This window comes from Manacus vitellinus, unplaced genomic scaffold, assembly GCF_001715985.3.
Source record: "Manacus vitellinus isolate BGI_N305 unplaced genomic scaffold, ASM171598v3 scaffold_73_pilon, whole genome shotgun sequence".
NCBI classification, from domain to species: domain Eukaryota; kingdom Metazoa; phylum Chordata; class Aves; order Passeriformes; family Pipridae; genus Manacus; species Manacus vitellinus.
Window position 1 is genome coordinate 2308310 of NW_021940773.1, and position 20859 is coordinate 2329168.

The 20859-nt window shown below is 35.0% G+C and overlaps 1 protein-coding gene across 3 annotated transcripts; it reads left to right on the forward strand.

The window, feature by feature from the left end:
* Positions 1 to 500: 500 nt before the first annotated feature.
* ABHD18 (abhydrolase domain containing 18) lies at positions 501 to 17155 on the forward strand. 3 transcript variants are annotated; one of them, XM_008925109.3, is made up of 14 exons: positions 501 to 825; positions 1426 to 1573; positions 1993 to 2101; positions 4153 to 4237; positions 4712 to 4812; positions 6529 to 6607; positions 6694 to 6778; positions 7525 to 7552; positions 9477 to 9615; positions 11691 to 11780; positions 12060 to 12161; positions 13050 to 13428; positions 15324 to 15486; positions 16130 to 17155. In XM_008925109.3, exons 3-14 carry the CDS (start codon positions 2010 to 2012, stop codon positions 16179 to 16181), a joined length of 1395 nt encoding a protein of 464 aa, XP_008923357.1. In that variant the 5' UTR covers positions 501 to 825; positions 1426 to 1573; positions 1993 to 2009; the 3' UTR covers positions 16182 to 17155. The 3 variants fall into 3 exon arrangements, with proteins under 3 accessions (XP_008923357.1, XP_017940150.1, XP_017940151.1); XM_018084661.1 differs by lacking the exons at positions 501 to 825; positions 1426 to 1573; positions 1993 to 2101; positions 4153 to 4237 and adding an exon at positions 6153 to 6274; XM_018084662.2 differs by lacking the exons at positions 501 to 825; positions 1426 to 1573; positions 1993 to 2101; ... (3 more) ...; positions 6694 to 6778; positions 7525 to 7552 and adding an exon at positions 7571 to 7823.
* Positions 17156 to 20859: the final 3704 nt, after the last annotated feature.

A 20859-nucleotide genomic window follows, 5' to 3' on the forward strand; every position in this document is an offset into this window, starting at 1 on the left:
TGGATGGGCAGTGACAGAAGCATGTCCTACCCTTTTGTTACGGAGATTAAAAATTTGGGGGGATGGCCCCTATTCTGTCTCAATAATATTTCTGAGAAATTCTATACAACATACTTCATCTACTAGAAATATTTTTTTTTCTTTTAGTGTTTCCTGTACTCTTTCCAGTAGTGGTTTAATTTTGATTCTGATTAATTGAAATGTCCTGAGTTACTTCAGAGTCTTCATTCAATCAATGAAACAGAGGATGAGGCAATCCTTTTGCCTCAATCAGTGTTGCATTTAAATATAATGCACTTGTCTAGAAAGTTATTTTGGCATTTCCTTGGTGCAGCAGACAGCTCATCAGGCCAGACTTTGAGCTCAAAGCAAAATCCACATCTTCATGTCTTCTCTCTTGGTTGGCTTTTGTTTTGGAGAGGATTTAAAAAAAACCAAACAAAACAACAATCAACCAAACAAAACATACAGGGCTGCTTTGTTAAGCATGGAAACATTGAGTTTCCTTTTCACAATTGCTGGCAAGCAGTGTACCAATAGAACTGCAAAGCCAGTTTTAGTGTATTTTTGGCAACATAGATTTACTCTTGTGTGTTCTTGCTCTGAACTGTCTTCCCAGCCTCCCAGAGGGTCCACTCTGTTGCTGCTCCTGTCTCTACCACCCAATTCTCTTCCAGCACCCTGAAAATACCAAGCTATCCCCCTGCTCCAAAAAACAGAGGAGAGACCTTGCAGCAGTGAGCAAATATTTCCCATATGACGCCCCAACAGCATGTGAAATCAATGGATATCTCCAGAGTGGGCAAGGAAAACGATTATATTGAGGTTGTGATTCTATTAGACCAAGCAGACGTGGATCAGAATAATGAGGTTACGCAGTCAGCTTTTGGGGTCTAGTGGAGTAGGAACTAACAATTTCTACATTTTTAAAATAGAAGGTCCCCACTTTGACTTTCTGATCGTTTCATGTATTTATTTTTACCCTGTAATGACTGAACCATCCTAGAGCCATTGTGGCTTTCTAAGACACTTTTTCTGGTATTCAAGTACCTTAAATAGTCTATAATTTCTGCTTTGATAGTAACTTGTTCTAGGTGTTAGAGTTCTATTTTTTTCCTATCTATTGATTCTTGAATATTCATTCTTTAGAACTGCAGGTGAATGTTTTTATTAATCTGACCACAATTTTAACTTGTTATACTCAAACAAGTTTACTTTAAGAATGACCATATTAGAGTGTGGCAGAATAAATGCATTTGGATTAAAATGAAATAAAAAAAAACCCACACAAATTAAATTACACTATTTTGAAGTGTGATGAGGTTGTTTAGTCCATTTAGTATGGAGGGATCTGGAAATACTAGAAAATTACTGAAATGAACTTATTAACAAAGTCTTTGATTATTAAATCTGTTGTTTTCTTAGGTGTACACAGATCCTGGACCTTTTTTTTAATTGAATAATCTGTATCCTGCTGACCAAGAAACCAATTTTGAGTTCTCCTTTTTTGTTGTGGTGGTTTTTTTATCCTTCCCCATTGGAAGAGCTCAGTAGTGGCTCCCTGTTCACTTCAGTAAGTACTGATTTGAAAATAATAGCTTGCCCAAAATCTCATTGGACTTAGCTGTATTTGATCTAGAGTATTTGCTGAAAGAGAAATGTTACTGGCAAGGATTTGGATGGTGTGATTTCTTTCCTGAAGGGAGTGGCAGGAGCATCACTTTGAAAACCATTAGAAGTGGAGAAAATTGGAAATGAATGGATAAAATAAGGATTAGGATATGTGTTTAAGACACCAGTGAAGACAAGGTTACAAAAGTAACCTTTTTCTGTAACAGTGACTGGAACTACGTTTTCTTTCTTTCTTATAAATGAAAAATTAAAAATGCAGAAACCAAAATAAGAAACTACTTTGTGTTATAGTGAATGAACTTGCCATTCATGTTAAAAACCCATTTTAACTATCTTGTTTTTACCTGTGCTTTTTTCTAGATGTCAGTTTGCTGCTAATGGGTGTAAGTAAATTAGATGTCTTATACAGAAAGCTCCTCCTCACTAAACTTTTCATTAGAGGATGGGGAAAGCCAGAGGATCTGAAAAGGTGACTTGTTAAAAAACAACAACATAAACACTACTTTATATTAAAAGAAAAAACCCCCAAACCTTGAAGTATAAACAGTTGTTCCTATCCTGTATTTAAAATACCAAAAATGTTCCCAAGTTTGTTTTGTTCAGGAAATCATGTGTTTCCATACCGAGGGAGTAACTGGATTTAAAAGATGTCTTAAAGGGATTTGTTAAATGTTTCTGTTTAAAGAGGCTCTTCTTGAGAGAATGGGTGTCCAATTAAATTTTTCACTTATGCATATATGATGACATTCTTCAAACAGCATCTCTGGAAGTGTTTTGTAAAAACAAAACTTGTTGAATATCTGCAAAGGAATTATTCTGTTTAACAGTAAAGAGGATCTTGCTATCTTTTTGTAACTTCCTAATGAATTTTAAAAGTGTTAGATTTAATCAGAAGTTTCTCTCATAACCCAAAGTAGTAAACTCTTTCTTTTTAGATGTCTTGAAAGTAAGAAAAAATGTAAGTACTCCTCAATTTTTAAGTATTTCATTATTTTTATTAATTATTATTAAGAGTAACACCTGGAAGTTAAGGACTTATATTCTTAAGTGTAAAAATGAAGTGACGGAATATATATATTCTGCATTGTGCAGTATTTAAATAGGAAGTGATAAATCTACATTTAATAAGCTATTTTTTATGTATTTGAAAATCAATAAAGAAAACTTGAAATAAGATTTTGTGCACTGTGGATAGCAGTGGAGTTACGGGGGAGTTGGTTTTTGCTTTTAAGTTCAAGTGAAAGATCTGATCTAGAAATTGCACTTAGTTTGCTTTGTGCATCTGTCTCCAGTTGATTTTTCTCTAAAGTGGCAGGCTTTCCTACAAAATGAGAATGTTGGCTTTTTAAAAAGTTTAGTTTACTTGTGTTGGAATAACCAAGAAATGTGGGTGTTATTTTGATTGCAGCATTTCTGTATTCTATTCTGTGTGTGTAATCAAAATGGGACATTTTAATGTTATCAAACCCTAGGTGTAATCTGAAGATTTATGTGCACACCCTTGATGTGATGAATGTTAAAATCCTCATGCTTTGTTCTCATTTGCAAGAGTTGAAATTTCTCAACACATGCAAGACTGAGCCGTCAATAGCCTCCTAACTACAAAAAAAACACATAAATGCAGTATTTTTAGAGGATTTAGTGTCAAACGAAACATCTCTTCATTTAGCTTGCCCTCCACACTCAATGTCTCATACCTTTACCCTTATTTTCTCAGAAATATTTAATGCACTTGCAATTCTGTATAAGAAAAGCAAAGGTTATATAGTAAAGCTGGTTTTGATGTGGTGGTAAATTGGATTTTCTTTCCATCCTTTTGGGTTTTTTCTGGTGTTGGCAAGGTGAACAGGTTGTTCCCCTTACACTGTTAGTCTGTACTTTTCACCCAAAACTGTTCCCGTTGATCAGGTAATGTATATTTACAACCATAAGAATGAGCAAGTTATTCTTGGCGTAGAGTATTTAGGGTCGAGACGGCCAGTTTGTGGACATCTAGTCAAAATCTCTGTTTAAGACAAAGCTGAATTTTGTTTCTTCAATTCAATTGTCACCTCATTCATTTGAGTTTTAAAAGTCCCTTGAGGATGAAGATTATTTATAGTTTCCCTGGGCTATCTTCTCATATGCTCAACTGTGAAAAAAATCTTTCACTGTGCTCCAGTAGGAATTTGTTACATTGCAACACTCAGCCACTGCTTCTTGTCCTCTCACTGTACACCTCTGAGAAGAGATTTGTTTCATTTTGTTCTGTGTGGCTCTGCAGCCCATTTAAATAGCAGAAGAAAGCAACCAGATTTGCCCCTTAACCTTCTGTTCCCCGCCAAGGTACCTGAGCTTATTTGCTTTAATTTAAAAGCATCCTTACATACCTACCCTATGGGAGCCTGATTAATATGGAAAGCTGGCTTCATAACTTACTTTCTTTGTGGCTTACTTTAGCTCCTGACATTTTATATAAATACGTCTTCTCTTTTTTTTAGATTAAAAGCCGAATTTTCTCTACTTGTTTCCTTTCAACAGAATATTTGAATTCAGAAAGATTATTGGAAACAGGGAAACATGCCAGACTCTGGTTTCAAAAGATTATCCAGTGTTTATTGACAAGGTACTTAAAAGCAAGATGTGATAAAATGTAACTAAATTTGTTTTCCTGCTGGTATATAAAGGTGAAATAACTTGATACTTAACAGGCTACTTTTATAGGCTACTAGCAGAGTAGGCTACTATGGAAGGAAATTGAGAGACCGTGTCTGTACAGATACTGTTTTATTTTTTAGTACAATAGTTGGGGAGTGGAGTGTCAAATATTAAAATTCAAAAAATGTTCAAAACTTAGTATATGTTTAAAATGGGACATCATTACACTTTTCCTTGATTCCCTTAAAGGGTCATTTAAAAAAAGCAAATTTGGAAAGAAATGTTTTGGCTGTACTGATAACATGTATCCCTGTATTTGAGGACTAGACCTCAGCTTTGTGTTTATTTACATAAGTTAATTCTTCTACTTTAAGAGATTTGATTTCAGAGCAAGTTAAACACTGGTATGATATATATTGCTATCATCCCATTCTGTCTGTAGGTTGAGGGGCAATCCGACTGTAAAATCCTTGAGGGGCACTTCATTTCCCCCTTGGCACATTGTGTCCCAGGTATACTGCCAGTCGAATCTCTTGTAGCAAGGTAAGAGAAACGATGAGGTATTTCCTATCTGAAATTAGTGCTGCAGAGAAGTGAGAATGGTCTATAAGTAGTTTTATTTACAGACTAATTGATTTATAGAGTAATTTAAATTATAAGCTAATTTATTGCAATGCAAATTATCTGTAAAATATTTCAAAAAGGGTTTTTTTTTGTACTAATGTGTTAAAATAGATTTTGATTTCAAAAATGACAATAGATCTTATTCATGTGATAGCTTAATCTGTATTTTGAAAAAAAATCCATTAGCAAAATATAACTCTTTTGGGTGTTTTTTTTTTGAGTGTAGAACTTATATTGCACAAAGCTGTGTAATACCCTGGGGTTTTTTAAATTGTTTGGGTTTTTTCCCAAATGAGTGAGATGCTGGAAATGAGGGACAATAGCTGTTTTGTATGTAGCAGAAGAGGCTGTTTTTATGAAAGCATGTTATATTGTATTTGAAGGAACCATTCCAGCTTTCCATTTACATTGAATACAAAAATATTGTATATGTGCTGAAGTAGCAAGTTCATTTAATTGTAGCAAGAGAATCTGATGCCTTTCTTACTTGGCAGGTCAAAAAATAGCATTCTCACAGAAAGCTAGGTGATCTCTAGCAGTGATGGTTCCACTCTAGCACTGCTTTGCAGTTGAGGACTGGGTTTCGAAAGGGAGAATAATTTCTGTTTGCATTAAATTTTTAGCTTAACTGTCATGATGGATTTTTTTTTCCCAAGCTTTGTTTGTTTGCTAACTTAAAAATTAAATGTACAAGTTTGTCAGCTGAAGTTGATACTGGCATTGTACATTTTGTCAGTAATACTGGCTGGTGTTTTTGTGCGCTTAAGCATGTGACACTAAGGAATGTTAGAAAAAGTTTTATAGTCAAGATACCATTTCTATTCCACCTCTCCATTGGTCAGAGAAAGAAACTGTCTCTTAACATTATTGAACTAATTACTACCATACTGGAAAATACAATATACTGGTTGTTTCCTTATCTATGTTCTCTCATACCTTGTAGCCAAGTTATGCCAACTGTTACTTTGGTCACTGTTTTGAAATGCTGTACAAATTTCCCTTCAGATGGTTGTGGATTGTATGAATGTTCTTTCCTAAGTGTAACACTGTTGTAGGTAACAGTGCTCCATCTTGTGAGGAAAATACTGGTGCCTCAGAAATTATTTTTTTTCCAATAGTTAGACTGTAAATAACTTAAGTAGCAGCCGAAGACGTTAGGTGATGATGTTGGAGGTATAGAATAACTTTATGGTTTGTATGTTGGGTTTTTGAATTTTTATTTTTTTTAATGTATTGCTCATCTTAATCTTCAATTTCAGCTGTTGTGCCTTCAGGAGAAAAATAGCAATGCTGCCTAGGAGAGCTGGACATGCTTATTTAGGCTGCTCTTTATCTGAAGTTCCATTTCTCCACTCTGCAAAATTTAAATTGTGATGATGAGGTAGTAGTCTTTTTTAGGAACATGATCTTTCATCTTGGCTCTTTTTCTTGTTTGGCCTTCCTTCTGTCCTACTTTCAGATTCCTTTGTTTGCTGAATGTGTTGATGAAAAATGATGTTGCTGAATTGCTGGCAGTTTGCCTGCATGCATTACAAGTACTTTATTATGTCTTTTGGGATTTTTTTTAGATTAATTTCTCTTGGTGCAGCTTGTAAATAGATGTACTTACTCTGCTAAAATAGGCGTTTCTCACAGATTTCAGTTCATCATACCCAGAAGATGGAACAGCAAGCACAGACCTGTGTGCATTCATTTAGCAGGCACTGGAGATCATGTGAGTGTGTAAAATATAAAATTGAATATTACTGAGAAATTAAATAATCACATTTTGTCTTATATATATTATTTGTACATCTTTAGCACTTCTGGAGGAGACGGACACTAATGGCAAGGCCAATGATTAAAGAAGCCTGTATGGCTTCCCTGTTGCTAGAAAACCCTTATTATATCCTTTTGTGGAAAACACAATAGTTATTATTAATGTTCTGTCCAGAAGGTAAAAGACTTATCCTGCTGGCAAAATATGTACTTTTTGGACCTATTTCCAGTGGACTTTTCAGTGCATAGAAGCAAAGAAAGTATGGCCACTGCATGAAACACAATGTGGAATGCAGTTAACATAATGAGCTACCTTTACACCAAGTATGCCTTTTTGGATTTTTTAAAAAATGTCTTCTGCAACTTCTTCCTGTATTCATTAAAGTTGTGATCTGAATAATGTGAATCTTTTAGCAGTGACTGACTGAGAATTATGCATTCATTCCATACCATACTTTAGATGTAGTATGGATCTATTAATGACAGAAAAGAAAGTTGCCTCTCCTGCCTTCCATTCTCAAATGCAATTCTTCCGCACCTCAGGTACTTTTGAGAAACTTACTACTGGCACTTAAGATCTGAGTTTTTTTTGAAAAACAGTTAAGTTTTGTCCAGTGTTACTCTGTTTTATTAAATTTCTGGTCACACTTTTTTCTTACCCATATACCTGACAATGGTAAAATGTTGCAAACTACATCATCAAACTACATTGAACTTGATTAAGTGCCAGTTAGACATTGGGAATGTAAATTCCAAACTTCAGTTAATCCATGCTATTTATGTATGTGATTTATTTTGTTTGATTTTTTTGTTTTGTTCTAATGACCAGTTTTTATATAGTCTTTTTTACTTTCTTTAACTGGAGTCTTTTACATGGCTGTAGAAAACCTAAGAATCAAATGTAAGTATTACTGTTACATTTTTGGATACTGTCTTTTTGAAATAGTGCTTTTTATTTTCTCTCAAGGAGCTGAAAGTTGTCTAAACTTTGATAGCTTATTAAGAAAAAAAAGTCCAAAGAATGGATGACTTGTAACCTGCTAATGTGAAATTGTCTACTCTTTGCTAAACTACTTTGTTTTTTTGTGTTAGGAGATCACAGGCATCAGGAAAGTTTGCACGAGATGAACTTGCAGTATAGAGTGAGATGCAGACACGTTCTGTGAATACAAGCAAGTGCCACTTTATTTTCCTGATTCACAGCTGCACATGTACAAATGCTGCAGTTATATTTCAGTCAACTATGAATAATTTTTGGTCAGATAGGGTATTTCCCTGTTATTTTTATATGTATATATTGCTAATATTTTGCTTTTTCAAGATATTTTAAGAGTTTACTTAAATTTTAAGAATTATTTTAAGAACAAATATGGTGTTGGTTGGTTTTCAGGCAGTGGAAGCCATGCAATATTAAGTATTTTTCAGGATTTGTTCCCTCAGTCAGTTCTTAAATGTGAATTTAGTAGCCTAATTAGGTGGTCCTGGTATTTTTGCTTTTCACATTGTCTAAACCACAGAAGTATTAACAGAATTCAAAAGAATGTGTGTCTGAGGCAAAGCTGTGGTTTTAGTCTCCCAATATTTCTTAAGGTCCAGATATGAGTCGGTGTTTTAATCCTTTTTAATCCTAACTTTGACATTTAACCTGAGTAGAAGACACAGAGGAGGTGATTTATGAAGGATTATAGGAAAGTGACAGGAGAGAGTGTGTGCCGGAATACATCTATTGGTAGGTTTATTTCCAGTTATTGATGATCCAATGCAGAAGAATAAATTTAGTAACTCTGTTCTCAGTTGTCTAGCATGTCATCTTAGTAGTTGTATGATGCAGAGAAAGATTCTTTCTAAGGGGGGTGCACAGTCTAATACCCCAACAGGTAACTGTCACTCTTCAACACAGGGTTACACAGCAACAGTGGTTTTAGTTAATACTCTGGTAACATTGTTTAATAAATACAGCAGCTGGAGAAGGCTGAGGAATCTCATAACAAAGCTGAGGAAAGAATTCCATTAGCCTGTAAATGCTGGTCTGCAGCAGCTATGTTCATTTCTGTGTGACTTCACAACAAGCTTTGTCCTTGTGCTTCAGAGTGTCGCAAATGCGATGGTGGCATGCTGGCAGGAGAGACCTGGAGCTCTTTGTAATGTGGCTGTGATACTGAAAATACACAGTCCTCCTCCCCAAATTAGAGGTGTTTTATTCTTAATCCCTCTGATGGTTCAGCTGAATAGCTTCCTTCTTTTTTTGTGTGTCTCCTGTGTTTTAATGCTTTGCAGTACACTACGTAAATTTCTCAGTACCATGACAAAATTCCCACTTTACAGTTTCAGTCTTAAAGTGACACTGATGAACACTTCCAAAGCTGACATACTGATTGCTCTTCAATGTTGTGTGCAATTTTTCAATGATGTAAATAAGGTAAATAAGGAAAAAAAAAATGATGGTGTATGTCTAGGAGTATATGTCTAGGACTGTATCACTTTGATTCTATTTCAAAAATATCTGTTATAACTTCACAGGACAGAATATTATTATTAATGAGAAGCTAATGTTGATAATGTCTGTTTCCAAAAGACCAGGCTGTCAGTGATATTACATTAGAAACTTAGCAGTTGCCTATTTCTAGTCTGCATTTGGATGAAAAATTGCACGTGCCAGAGAATCTGGGCTTACTTTTTCACCTTTTGAATCAACAGAAGTTCAGCTCCAAAATTCTCTGGGATTGTGATTAAGCTTTGTACAAAAGTATGTATAGAATGATGAGAACTGTCAGAGTCTAATCTTGGAAAATAAATCCTGTATTTTCCTTTTCTGGGGAGAAAAGACGGTCATGTTTAAAAAATGTCTCGGACCTGTTTGTGATGGGAGGAGCTCTAATTCTAGAATCGGCAGCTCTTTTGCACTGGCTAGAGAGAGAAGGCTATGGACCGCTAGGGATGACTGGAATATCCATGGGAGGACATGTAAGCTTTTATATCTCCTGTTCAGTAATTTTTGTTTTAACTTCTCATTTGATCATGTAGCATTCAGAAATAATTTGTTTTACAGTGTTGATCTCAGAAGTACTTTAAAATAAACATTTAGAGTCATGAGAAACAAATTGTTGGCAATTCTCATGTTCTGTGGTGCTGAATTAGTATAATCCTTAATAAGTACTGACAAATCATAGAGCCATCTCCTGGCAGGCTTAATAAGAATATAAACTTCTCACATAATTGGTTTTTTTCCACAAGGGGGGGCAGAAATGTTATCTGAAAGAAAGTCTGCACTGATCGATTGCTAATTCTTCCTCTTTTTCTTCATTCTTCTTGATTAAATCTTTGTGTTGTAATGCATTGTGTGAAATGCCCCCTCTTTGTAGGCATATTGTGACTGAGGTGACTTTTAGTGTCAGTTTTATTCTCAACTCATCTCTTTTTTTCCCCCTGATCATTGGTATTGATCAGAGATTTCTGTGGTGAGGTGGAGAACGTTTTCTGTATGACACTGTGCATATTCAGACTAAACCAGGAGTGATGCTTGAAAGACTAATACACAGTTAAAATATTACTGCTTATGTCTCTACAGATTATGATGTCTGTGAGACAGAGGTGCAAAGCTTATTAAAACAACATACCTTTGTTTTTCTGTTGTTAGGAGCTAAGTAGATAATGTTGGTAATGGTAGTATTTACTGAAAGGGAAATATTTTCCCCTAAAGCACAACTTTATAACTCTTAAATGTCTGTAAATGTACAGAGCACCTTTGATTTACTTAAATATCACCCTGCTGAATCAACAACTTTTGTATTATTCCTTCCTTGGCTTATTTGTAAGCTGTATTGGCCTTCTCAGACTGGTATATGCAGCACTAACCATGCACGACAGTTCAAATGCTGTGGTAACCACCAAATTCTATATCCTGTACTAATGGTTATATCCAGCATGGGCATAGAAGGAGGCAAGATCTGAGAAAAGTGGGTTTGGAAACTCCTTTGAAATTTTTTTTCTTAGTCCAGGAAGATACGTTTTTGGTTAGTCCTGACTTACTTACAGGATTTCTGGTACAATTTAAACCAGTGAAATAACTGATATTTGATGTTGATCCTCTATAGAATGTGTTTTACAAGGGAAGGTAGGTAGCATTGATTCAGTTCTTCTATTGGGGAAAGCTGGAACAAAGAGAAAAGAAGTCAGACTTTCTGGCTATTAGAACATATAGATATGTGGTGTTCTTGTAACTTTTATTAATCAAAAATAATTATAGTAGAATTACAGTTCAGTTGTATAAATCCATTTGTTAGAATGTCTGACACAGAGATGGGGTGTTTTGTATTAAGCAGTTCTGTTTAGAGCAATAATAAAATAAAACTTGTCAAGGACATACCATATAGGGAACTTCTGTACACTGAACTTATTTGCTCTGTTTTTTTCTGGGATAAACAGAATATTAACAAAAATGTGTTCTGAGAACTGATGTAAAAGTAATAATTTAAACTTAAAGGACAGAAAAAGAGTTCACTTAACAACTTAACATGCTGAATTACTTCTCCTTCATATTTTGTTTCCAGTATGCAAATTTCAAAAGTATAGAATTTTAAATAGCCCTTCTCATAGATTGACTTTATTTTACCTTGAAATAAACTTGCAAGAGCTTGATAAAAAGCTTTGTAGATGTTTTTATAGCTTTAAACAACTAATATATTGTATTATTTTTTATCATTATTATGATAATTAATGTAATTATAATTATAATTAATGGGGCTATAATTATAATTAATGGAGTAGTTAGTTAATATTCCACTGGGAATTCTTACAAAAAAGCCCCATTCAGCTTGAAATGAATTCTATCCAGAGCAATGCTTATTAGAAAAATCACTGAAGAATAGATTGTAACTTCTAAATAGGTGAAAATATATCCAACTGCCACAGTCCTTAACTGCTTTGGTGCCATGTATTTGATAGATACTATATAAACAAAGAAACTGAGAATGAGAGAGTTCTTTCTAGCATATTGTGAATTCAATATTAAAATGTGTAATAAGTGCCTTTGATTCTAGATGGCTTCACTGGCAGTGACAAACTGGCCTAAACCATTGCCATTGATTCCGTGTCTTTCCTGGTCAACAGCTTCTGCAGTCTTTACTACGGTAATTAACATATATTTTTGTTAATGTTGTTGCATGATAATCAGAAATGTAAGTTAAAAAGTTTCAGTTGGCCGCAGGGGAGGTGAGTTTCTGTGCCCTGTGTTATAATGTGTGCTTATGCTTTGATTGCAATAATTTTAAGTGCTGTCTGGGAACTTGGGCAGAATTCCACTGGGAAAATAAGTCACAAGGGGAACAGATCAATTTTTTCTGTATCATTATTTTAGAGTGATCTCTGGGTTTTACTTGTGTGCTTGATGTTTTTGTTTATAATCTCAGGGTGTGTTGAGCAAGGCAGTGAACTGGAGAGAGCTCGAGAAACAGTATTTTACACAAACTGTTTATGAAGAAGAAATAATTCAAATGCTTGAATACTGTGGAGTAAGTATAGTTTATTTTCCTTATTTGCTAATATTTACATGTGCAAATCTAACAAATAATGTAACTTCTTTTTACTTGCACTAAAAGTGGACAATTGTTAGCTAAAACATACCTGCATGTTGTTTCTTTATGCTTTCGATAAACTTAATCTTTGAAGGAAAACCTGAAAAATAAAGCTAATATTTTGGTTGTTTAGTGAGTGTTAAGTGTAGCCCTTGCTACAGTTTTTCCTGCAACCACACTTAATGTAATCTGTGACATAAAATGTGTTCAATTGAAGTTCTAATAATAACTTTTTTTCCCTAAGATTCTTTGCTTTGTGACAGTTCTTTTTCAAATATCTTACAACAGGAGAAGAGGAGCTGGGGTGGAGATAGTTACTTGGGCACTTGCCATTTTTAAGTCAAATACACTCCAGAACACTGATGGAGAAGACAAAATGAAAAGAAGAAACATTTCAAGATGTTTATAACTCTTGTGTCTCCCTAGTATTTAGAGACAGTTGATTTTTCAGGCCTAAACCTAACAATAGACCTGGTCACATATATTTATTTTCTTATTATTATGTCATGTAGGCCTAAATTATGGTAATTACAATTTCAGAGTTTAATACAAAATGAAAAGCAAATGTGTTTGTATCATAAGCTACCATATATATAAGTAATTCCTGCATTTTTTTAAGATGATAGAAACGTAGAATGAAATTATCAAGAGGTTATGGTGGTCAGGATTTAACTGAGTAGCTTGCAAACTGGAAATAACAACTACTATAATGAGTGCTTTTTGTATCTTCTTAATTTTTTTAATAATGAGTTCATCTTAAAAATAAGATTAACCAACTAGTTTAAGGGAATAACCCTTAATAAATGACCTTTTGTCTTTGTTTAGACAGATTCTTTCAAGATGGGACAAGATTTTGTTAAAAACTTCCCTGATAGTGTGCACAGTCTGGAGGATATGGATGTTACCTCCAGGATGTTCAACCTCGAGTCCATGAGCACTACGGTATCTAAAGAAGCTGTTCACAGCTTTACCACAAATAAAAGTACTCTAAGTGCCTCTTCAGAAAGACTCTTAATACAAGATGCTCCTAAAATGCAGTGCATAAATCAAACATTTTCAACCAGTAGCAGTAGCAATAAAAACTTAACTGGCCCACAAGGACGCAGGATAAATACAAGAAGAAAGAGTGACACTTTACAGAGAGAATCCATAAGGTTCATGAAAGGAGTAATGGATGAATGTACCCATGTAGCTAACTTCTCAGGTATGTATCTATTTGTTTCAATGTGCATTTTGGAAAATTGAGTAAAATACAGTGGAAGAGAGGTATTTTCGTAATTCTCCATGTGTAAAGCTGCTGGCCCCTTAGCTGAAATATGGAAATATTGTGAGCATTGTTCAGTAATGTCTGTTTACCACTCCATTTCATAATTGTTTTTCTATTCCTTCTTGATGGCCAACTAATGACACAGTGAATTAAAAATTTGCTTTTCAGTATCTTTGCTCATTTCTCCTCTGCCTTGCTGTGCTCTTCTCAGATATGAGTTAGTGCAAATTTGTATTATCTGAAAGAACAAAACACCTGTGCAATGTGAGTGATACCTAGAACTAATCTGCTAATAAGGTCTTCCAAGTCAGTTTCGTAAGGCAGAAATCTCATATTGACTTCAGGTAGAAAATAGCCTAGCTGAGAACCAAGCTTGAATGACACTGCTAGACAAGTATGACCAGTAAAAACACACAGAGGTCCTTCTGTGATAGTGCAGCCTGAAGAATATAGTTTCCCAGGACAGGCATAGCATATAGAGGGAGCTGTAGCCCAGCCTTCCTTGGCGTTTTGGACAAATCCTTTACACTGCCTGCTTGCAGCAATGCAAACAAGTGCTTGCTTTCTAGAGCTGTCTGAAAGGGTTCTCCTGGAGTGGAGGCTTGGAATTGCTTTTGTGGCAGTCATATCAGACAAAATGGTTCAGCTGTGCATGTACCTGCTTTGACTTTTGGTATTTAGTAATCCACTGGTAAATATTAAAATAAAATAAAATCCGAAGATATCTACACTAAAGTAGATTTCTTGACTTGGATCACTGCTTGCCAGAGATGTTTTATGACAAATACTGGTGCAGTGCTTCCCTTAAAGCTTTCAAAGTTATTTCAGTAGACAGAAAAAGCCCTTTAAGCTTTATTCTAAGTACTCACATTCTTGTTTATCTAGACTTATCCAGGTATCACTTGGCTAAAGCACTGACCTTTCTTGAAACTTAAGAGGATCTGTGATCCTAATGCACTTGTCAAAGTGATGTACTCCTTCCTGTCAGTAGTCTCTTAGGTGTCAGTCATGCTCTAGGAGACGTTGCATCCCCTGCCAGGTATCCTTGAAATGTGGCTAGAGGAGCTTCAGAAAATCTGCCTAACATTCAGATTTCATGGAAAGTGGAACGAAAGACTAGAATTTGTCTTAGCATTGCGTGTTCTCTATACATGATGAAAGAAGGAAGGGTCTAAGTGATTTGTGACACCCCATTGCCAAACATCTTGTTCGGTCACTCTTTAACATACCACGTATAGTTTTTTCTTGAAGAGAGGAATGTTCTATGTTCAACATCATTTTGCTGTCCTTTTTCTGAACATCATTTTGATGTTGTTCCTGTTAATAATCTGATTGGTGCAATTCTGGTTATAAATGGTAAATATATACAACAGTATGTTGGGATTTTTATGTTGCAGCTAAACCTTGTAGGAAACAGAAAAGAAAGTGAACATATGCTGCACTTTGTCTGACCTTGTATTAAAAGTCTTTTTTCCTCTCCTCAAGGAAAAAAGTTTACATAAAGCTCTTCTGAATTTCATAGTTCTTTTTGCTGAAAAAAAGAGATCTCAAAGAACTGATGTGAATGCTGTAGAGTTTTGTTGATAAGAGGAAAGACAATTCTATCATTCCTCAAAGACTTGTGAAGTTTTCTGCTTTAGGGGAGGGAAGGGATAGGATGTTTGTTTTTCTGCTGATAGCCTCACTACTGTAACATCAAACAACAGATAAATTCTATTAAAGCTTAGAATAATTTAATTTTTTTAGAAATAGCATTTTTGCAACAGAAATCTTAGTTGTCGTGTTTCTGTTTCTTATCTTAGATGAATTCAATTTTTTGATTTGTTTTTTAGTTCCAGTTGACCCAAGTTTAATCATAGTTGTACAAGCCAAGGAGGATGCATATATTCCTCGTACTGGGGTGCGCAGTCTTCAAGAAATCTGGCCGGGGTGTGAAATTAGGTATCTGGATGGAGGTCATGTCAGTGCCTACCTCTTCAAACAAGGACTCTTTAGGTAAGGTGAACAGAAAAGTTTAAAAATAGTCTAGATTTTATTAAAATATAAGCTTGGCTGCAAATGAGTAGTAGTACTTGTGTGAATTCTTGCCTTATAATATTAGGTATTGACTTTCTAAAGACAGTTATATAAATCAGTTATATAAATGCAGTTCTGTTTCTAAAAAGTTAAATACTTGTGCTGTTAATTTTAAAATATAAGGAATTAGACTGTACATCCCATTTAGGCAGTCTAAGCAACAACAGAAAAGAATACCACTATGTCAAGTCAAGGTGTACTGACCACTAGTTTATTGCTATTTAAAACTTCAACCTTATTTTATGACAGTTATCAAAAATTGCATGTCTTTGACCCATTTTCTGATGTGTTTGAATAGAAAACTAATTCATTAACATTTGCACTCACATTATAGTTGGTAAATAGTCCCTCATTCCTGAAACATAAATATATTACTGAATTGAAGTGAGAGATCCCAGAAATAAAGGAGGGAGAAAACACTACCTGATATCACATTTTTATTGAATGCTGTTTTGAACTTGTGTGATAGCTTTGTATATACATTTGTAAATATATAAAAATACACCCTTATATCTTCCCTTTCCCAAATTATACAAATTATCTTCTTTTTACCTTGTTTCAGACAAGCAATTTACGATGCGTTTGACCGGTTTCTTCAGAAATACGCTGTTTGAAAAATCTTCATAATGCATTCAAACTGATCTCATTTGTAACTCAGTGTACTGGAACTCGTATTTGGAAAACAAGCTGCTTGCAAAATTGAGTAGCCACTGACTTTGGCTGTTGTAGGTAACAATAACTGGAAATGGTGAAGTACCAGCATTACTTTCATTTCAACCCAGTGCCATTCTGACACAGCTGCTTCAGCATTACCTGTGAAAAATCAATGGCAGCGTTTGTCAGCATTCATGTACTTTGTGTCTAATCAGGTTGTGTATTCCTTGAATTCTGAATCAATTCTGAATTGTGTGTCAGTGGAAAATAGACCAATCTAAGTATTGAAAGAATGTAAAATGCGCTGTATGGCTAAGCTGCTCTCTTGTGTTTAGTGTATTTCTGGTTTGTTCCATATGCCTTGGTTTCCTCTTGCTTCCTTGTGCCCTTGCTACTCCCATTGTATTTTACTACAGCTTTGCCAGTGCTCAGCCTCGTGTGTTTGTCACTGGTTTTCTCTTCAATTATGAATTGAAAATGAGCTGTAATAGGAGGGGCAGCATCTAATCTTGCAAAAAGAGACTGACAATTCAATGAAAAGTGAGAGACGTTTTCATTCAATACATCCTTGAAGTTTTTCTGCCACTGAAATAACCGTGCCGTTCCAGAAGGATCATGTAGCAATTCATCAGTCAGGTTCACAAAACTGGAATAAGTGAAAATCAACTGTCTGTTTATTAATTCTTTACATTAATTCAGTTGGATAACAAAAATTTCTAGTTTTTTTTTTAAAGAATGGTAGAAGAGATAGAGATTTCATCATTTACAGTGGCTGCTTTTAGGCAATTAAATCAATAGCAGATTATATGGTGCTATGAAGACCTGCTGGGAATATTTCAACAGAAGTCCTTTTTAAAGTACACTCAGTGCTGATATGCAAAATACACTTTCATTGTATAATTTAAAAAATACATGAGACTAAATGTTTTTAAAACAGTTTGGTTTGCTCCTTATTTTTCATCACTTGGGTTTTTTTAAATCAATGGAGAAATTCGGATCTTGAACACACTTAAGAAAAAAGCCTCTTTTGGGATCAAAAATGCCAACAAAGTACACTATCATATAAGGTTGTCATGTAGTGACCGTATGTGGTATCTCTCCATGTCTCTTTTTGTGGTAATCTCCTGCAACATTCTCTTAAAGCCAATTCGCAGAGAGGTTGAAAACTGGAACACTTCAGTATTAATTTTAGTACAGTCATGACCAGGGTTACACTGAAACAAATTGAAAAACCCAGCCATTTCTCAGGATGTTCAACTTCTGCACCTTTCCAATCAAGCACTTTTGATCTCCATGGTTAGTGTGAAGATTTTTAGTAGGCAGAGTATGGAGCAAACAAAGCTCGGTTTATATATTTTCTTGAATTTTACTCTGACAGGACTAACTGTGAAGAAGTCATGGTTCACTTGAAAATCAGGTATGTTTAGGTAAAACTGAAGAGCAACAATTCATAATAACCCAAATTATTTAAGATACAAATTTACTGAAAATGCAAAAGAAGTTCTGCTCTTTTGGAAGTGAAATTGCTTCTCTCAAGGGGTTTTTCATAATTTCTTTGGAGAGCGTTGGCTTTGTATATATTAGGAGCAAGTGTGAAGTGACTAACATGTTTAAATACAAAATATTGTAAACACCAAATATTGGAGGGTTTGAATTCAAATATAAGTAAGTTTACAAATTTTAAATTGGCAGCTTGAATACTGTACTAAGAGATTTACAGGGTTTACAGTTTACAGGCTCATTCATCAACTAAGAGTGCTTTACAAGACTGCTGTTCAGCAACTTTTGTAGCTCTCACATTTTAAATGTAATTGTGTGCTTTTTGTTCTGTTTCTGTTGCAGCTATGAGAAAGGGAGATATGTGGTGGCAAGGGAAAGGGCTTGAATAAATGCAAGAGAGAAAAGACAGATTTTGTAAAGGCCAGGAGTAAGCACAAAAAAAAATCAACTACGCTACAAAGTATAACATGCTAAAGTAAATATTTTCAAAGCACACAATACTGGGAATTACACAACTGATGGGAACTTGACATCCTGAGGTTAGTGTTCCAATGGTATTAGTAACAAGGTTTAACTTATCCAAAGATCATTCTATTCACAGATGAAGATTTAGGCCAGTGCCACTCCTGGTTGTGAGTGTGTCTTTTGGGACAACTAGTGAAAGACTGGTTTCTGACAAGAATGAGAAATTACACTTTGCTCTGTAGCTAAAGTCGTGTTGCCAAATATGTAAGCATTATTTAAGAAATTTCTCAGGTTAGAGTATCAAAAAGGAAAAAGGAGCTCTGTGATCTGTTTCTGCCAGTTATCAGACACAGGGAGCTATTAGGTGGTCTGTGAAGGGGGGAATCTTGCTGTGTACATGTTTTTAACCTTTGGGAAATTGACTTTTTAAACCAGATTTTAAGGTTAAAGCCTAAGAAAGTATAAATAATCCATTTTGATGTTAAAAGAGAATGTGATTTTAATCCAGCAATTGCATGAGGGAAATACTGGAGTAAGATTCCTGCACTAAATCCATGTAGCAGGTAAGCCATTCTGTATGTCTTAAACTTATTGTAAAGCTGGCCTTGGTGATTTTTTGGTTTTAAAGTTTTTCAATAAAAGTCCTAAAAAAACAGTTACATGTGAAGGAGTTTTTTTCTTTCTTGTTAACAAGTGTTCAAAGTGCATCTTGCTGTCATCCTGTAATCCTTTTTATTCCTACTAGAGCTGTAGCACAAGGAGAGCAGTTAATCTACAGGACGTGATAAAAGCTTTCCATAACAAACACTGGTACTACTTTGATGTTTTTCTACATGCAGTACCTAGTAAAGAAAATAAGCTTGTATCAGCTAATTAAGATACCATCGTAATTCCAATTTTATACTTGCCAATGCCTTCATTGTGCTCGAATTTCCCAGACTAATTTAAAATCCTTTCTACTTTTAAAAGGGTCCAAAATATGTACAACTTTTGGCTGCTGTGTTCCAAGCAAGGGTACCATACTAAACTTGGAGTGGGTAGTTTGCTTTGTCTGCATTGGAAAGGACAGGCTTAGGGCAGAGCGAGAGGTTGAATCTGGTGTGTTATCCATGAGTAACCCAGGTACACTTGTTTGGTGTTTTGTTCCCATGCTTTTCTTCTGGCACCTGATCATGTTGTGGAACAGAACACATCTAATAATTGTCAAATGGAGCTTCTTGTACTTTCTTTCCCCGAATCAAAAAAAATCAAACAAAAAACCAACCAACTCAAAAGGGACTGCTCAGGAATTTTTTTTAGCAAGGATACATCACTTGTGTTTTATTACTCTAGAAAGTCTGCAAAAAAGTTAACATAGGACAGAATGGAGTTCTGTTGCTTTTCCTTCTGGGAATGTCATATGCATGTATAGATATACTCTCTAAAGAGTAGAAAAGTGAAAATCCTTGGACACTGAATATTATTTTGTCTTGGTAGTTGCTAACACTTTGAGGCAGCTATTTTTAAAATTTATTTATTTATCTTAATTGTTTCTGTCCTTTTTTTTAATGTTGATCTTAATTACGCTTGGTTGGGCAGGGAATTTTCTTTATCTTAAACTGTCAGGTTCTCTGTCAGCTTGGCTGTAATGATAAGTTATACAGTATGGAAAGGAGGTTCTGTATGGTCTGTACGCATGTAATTCCTTGTGAAGAACTGTTACATGAGTAAAATGCTGCTATTGTATGGAATGCTGTAATTTGCAGTGTTTCCTGGTACACTTGGATACTTCCACACAAGATAAAACATAAGCGTTAAAATGTGAAGTGTGTCATTAAGGATTGTTATTCTCTTGTGGTGTAAATTAGCCCCTTTTCCAAATATGAGTATTTTAAGTACTGTGCTGGTAAAGGAAAAAGAGTTTTGCCAAAGAAGTTTGACTTACACTGCTAGAAAGTAACAAGAGTGATGATACACAGTGGACAAAGTGTTAAGGATGAGCCTTAGCAACTGTAAAAGCTTTTTATATCCTCTTCAGGCCTAGTCCATCCCGTAAAGGTTACAGTAAGACATGTCCTACCCCAGAGTTAGCAAAATAAGGATGGACAAAGGCTCAAGTGCCATGTTACTGGTCACCTTTAGTGCTTTTTTGCCCCCATATAATTACCCCTTAATCAGTTTTCTTTTTTCCTGCTCTGTTCAAGTTCCTGCCCTGCAGTACTGCAGTGTTCCTAAAGTCCCAGCTGGCCTACTCATCTGCTTCCTTATTTTCTAACAGTATGGGAAAAAAAGGAAACAGGAGGTTACTCCCCTTCTTACCAGTGACTTAGGTAGAGCCTCTGTACTTTCATATTACTCTAACCTCTGCTTAACTTCTGAGTTTGGGAAACCAAATAAAAGATACAGAAACTGTTTTCAACAGGTAGTGTGACTGATACTCCTGCTGTCAGGACTGTATGCAATTGGCATGTCCCCAATTAGTAAACTTATGGCATCTGAAAAAAAGCAAGTTCTTAGTGTCAAAGAAAAATGCTTCTAAGGGTTTGAAGATTTGCTATAATTTTAATCATTCTACCTGTAATTTTAGTCATTCTACCTTTTTTCTTCTTTACTGACATAAATTCAAAAAAAAAGAATACATGTGTCACTTTCTATACAAAAAGTGCTTAGAAGCACTAGTGATTTTTTCTCTAT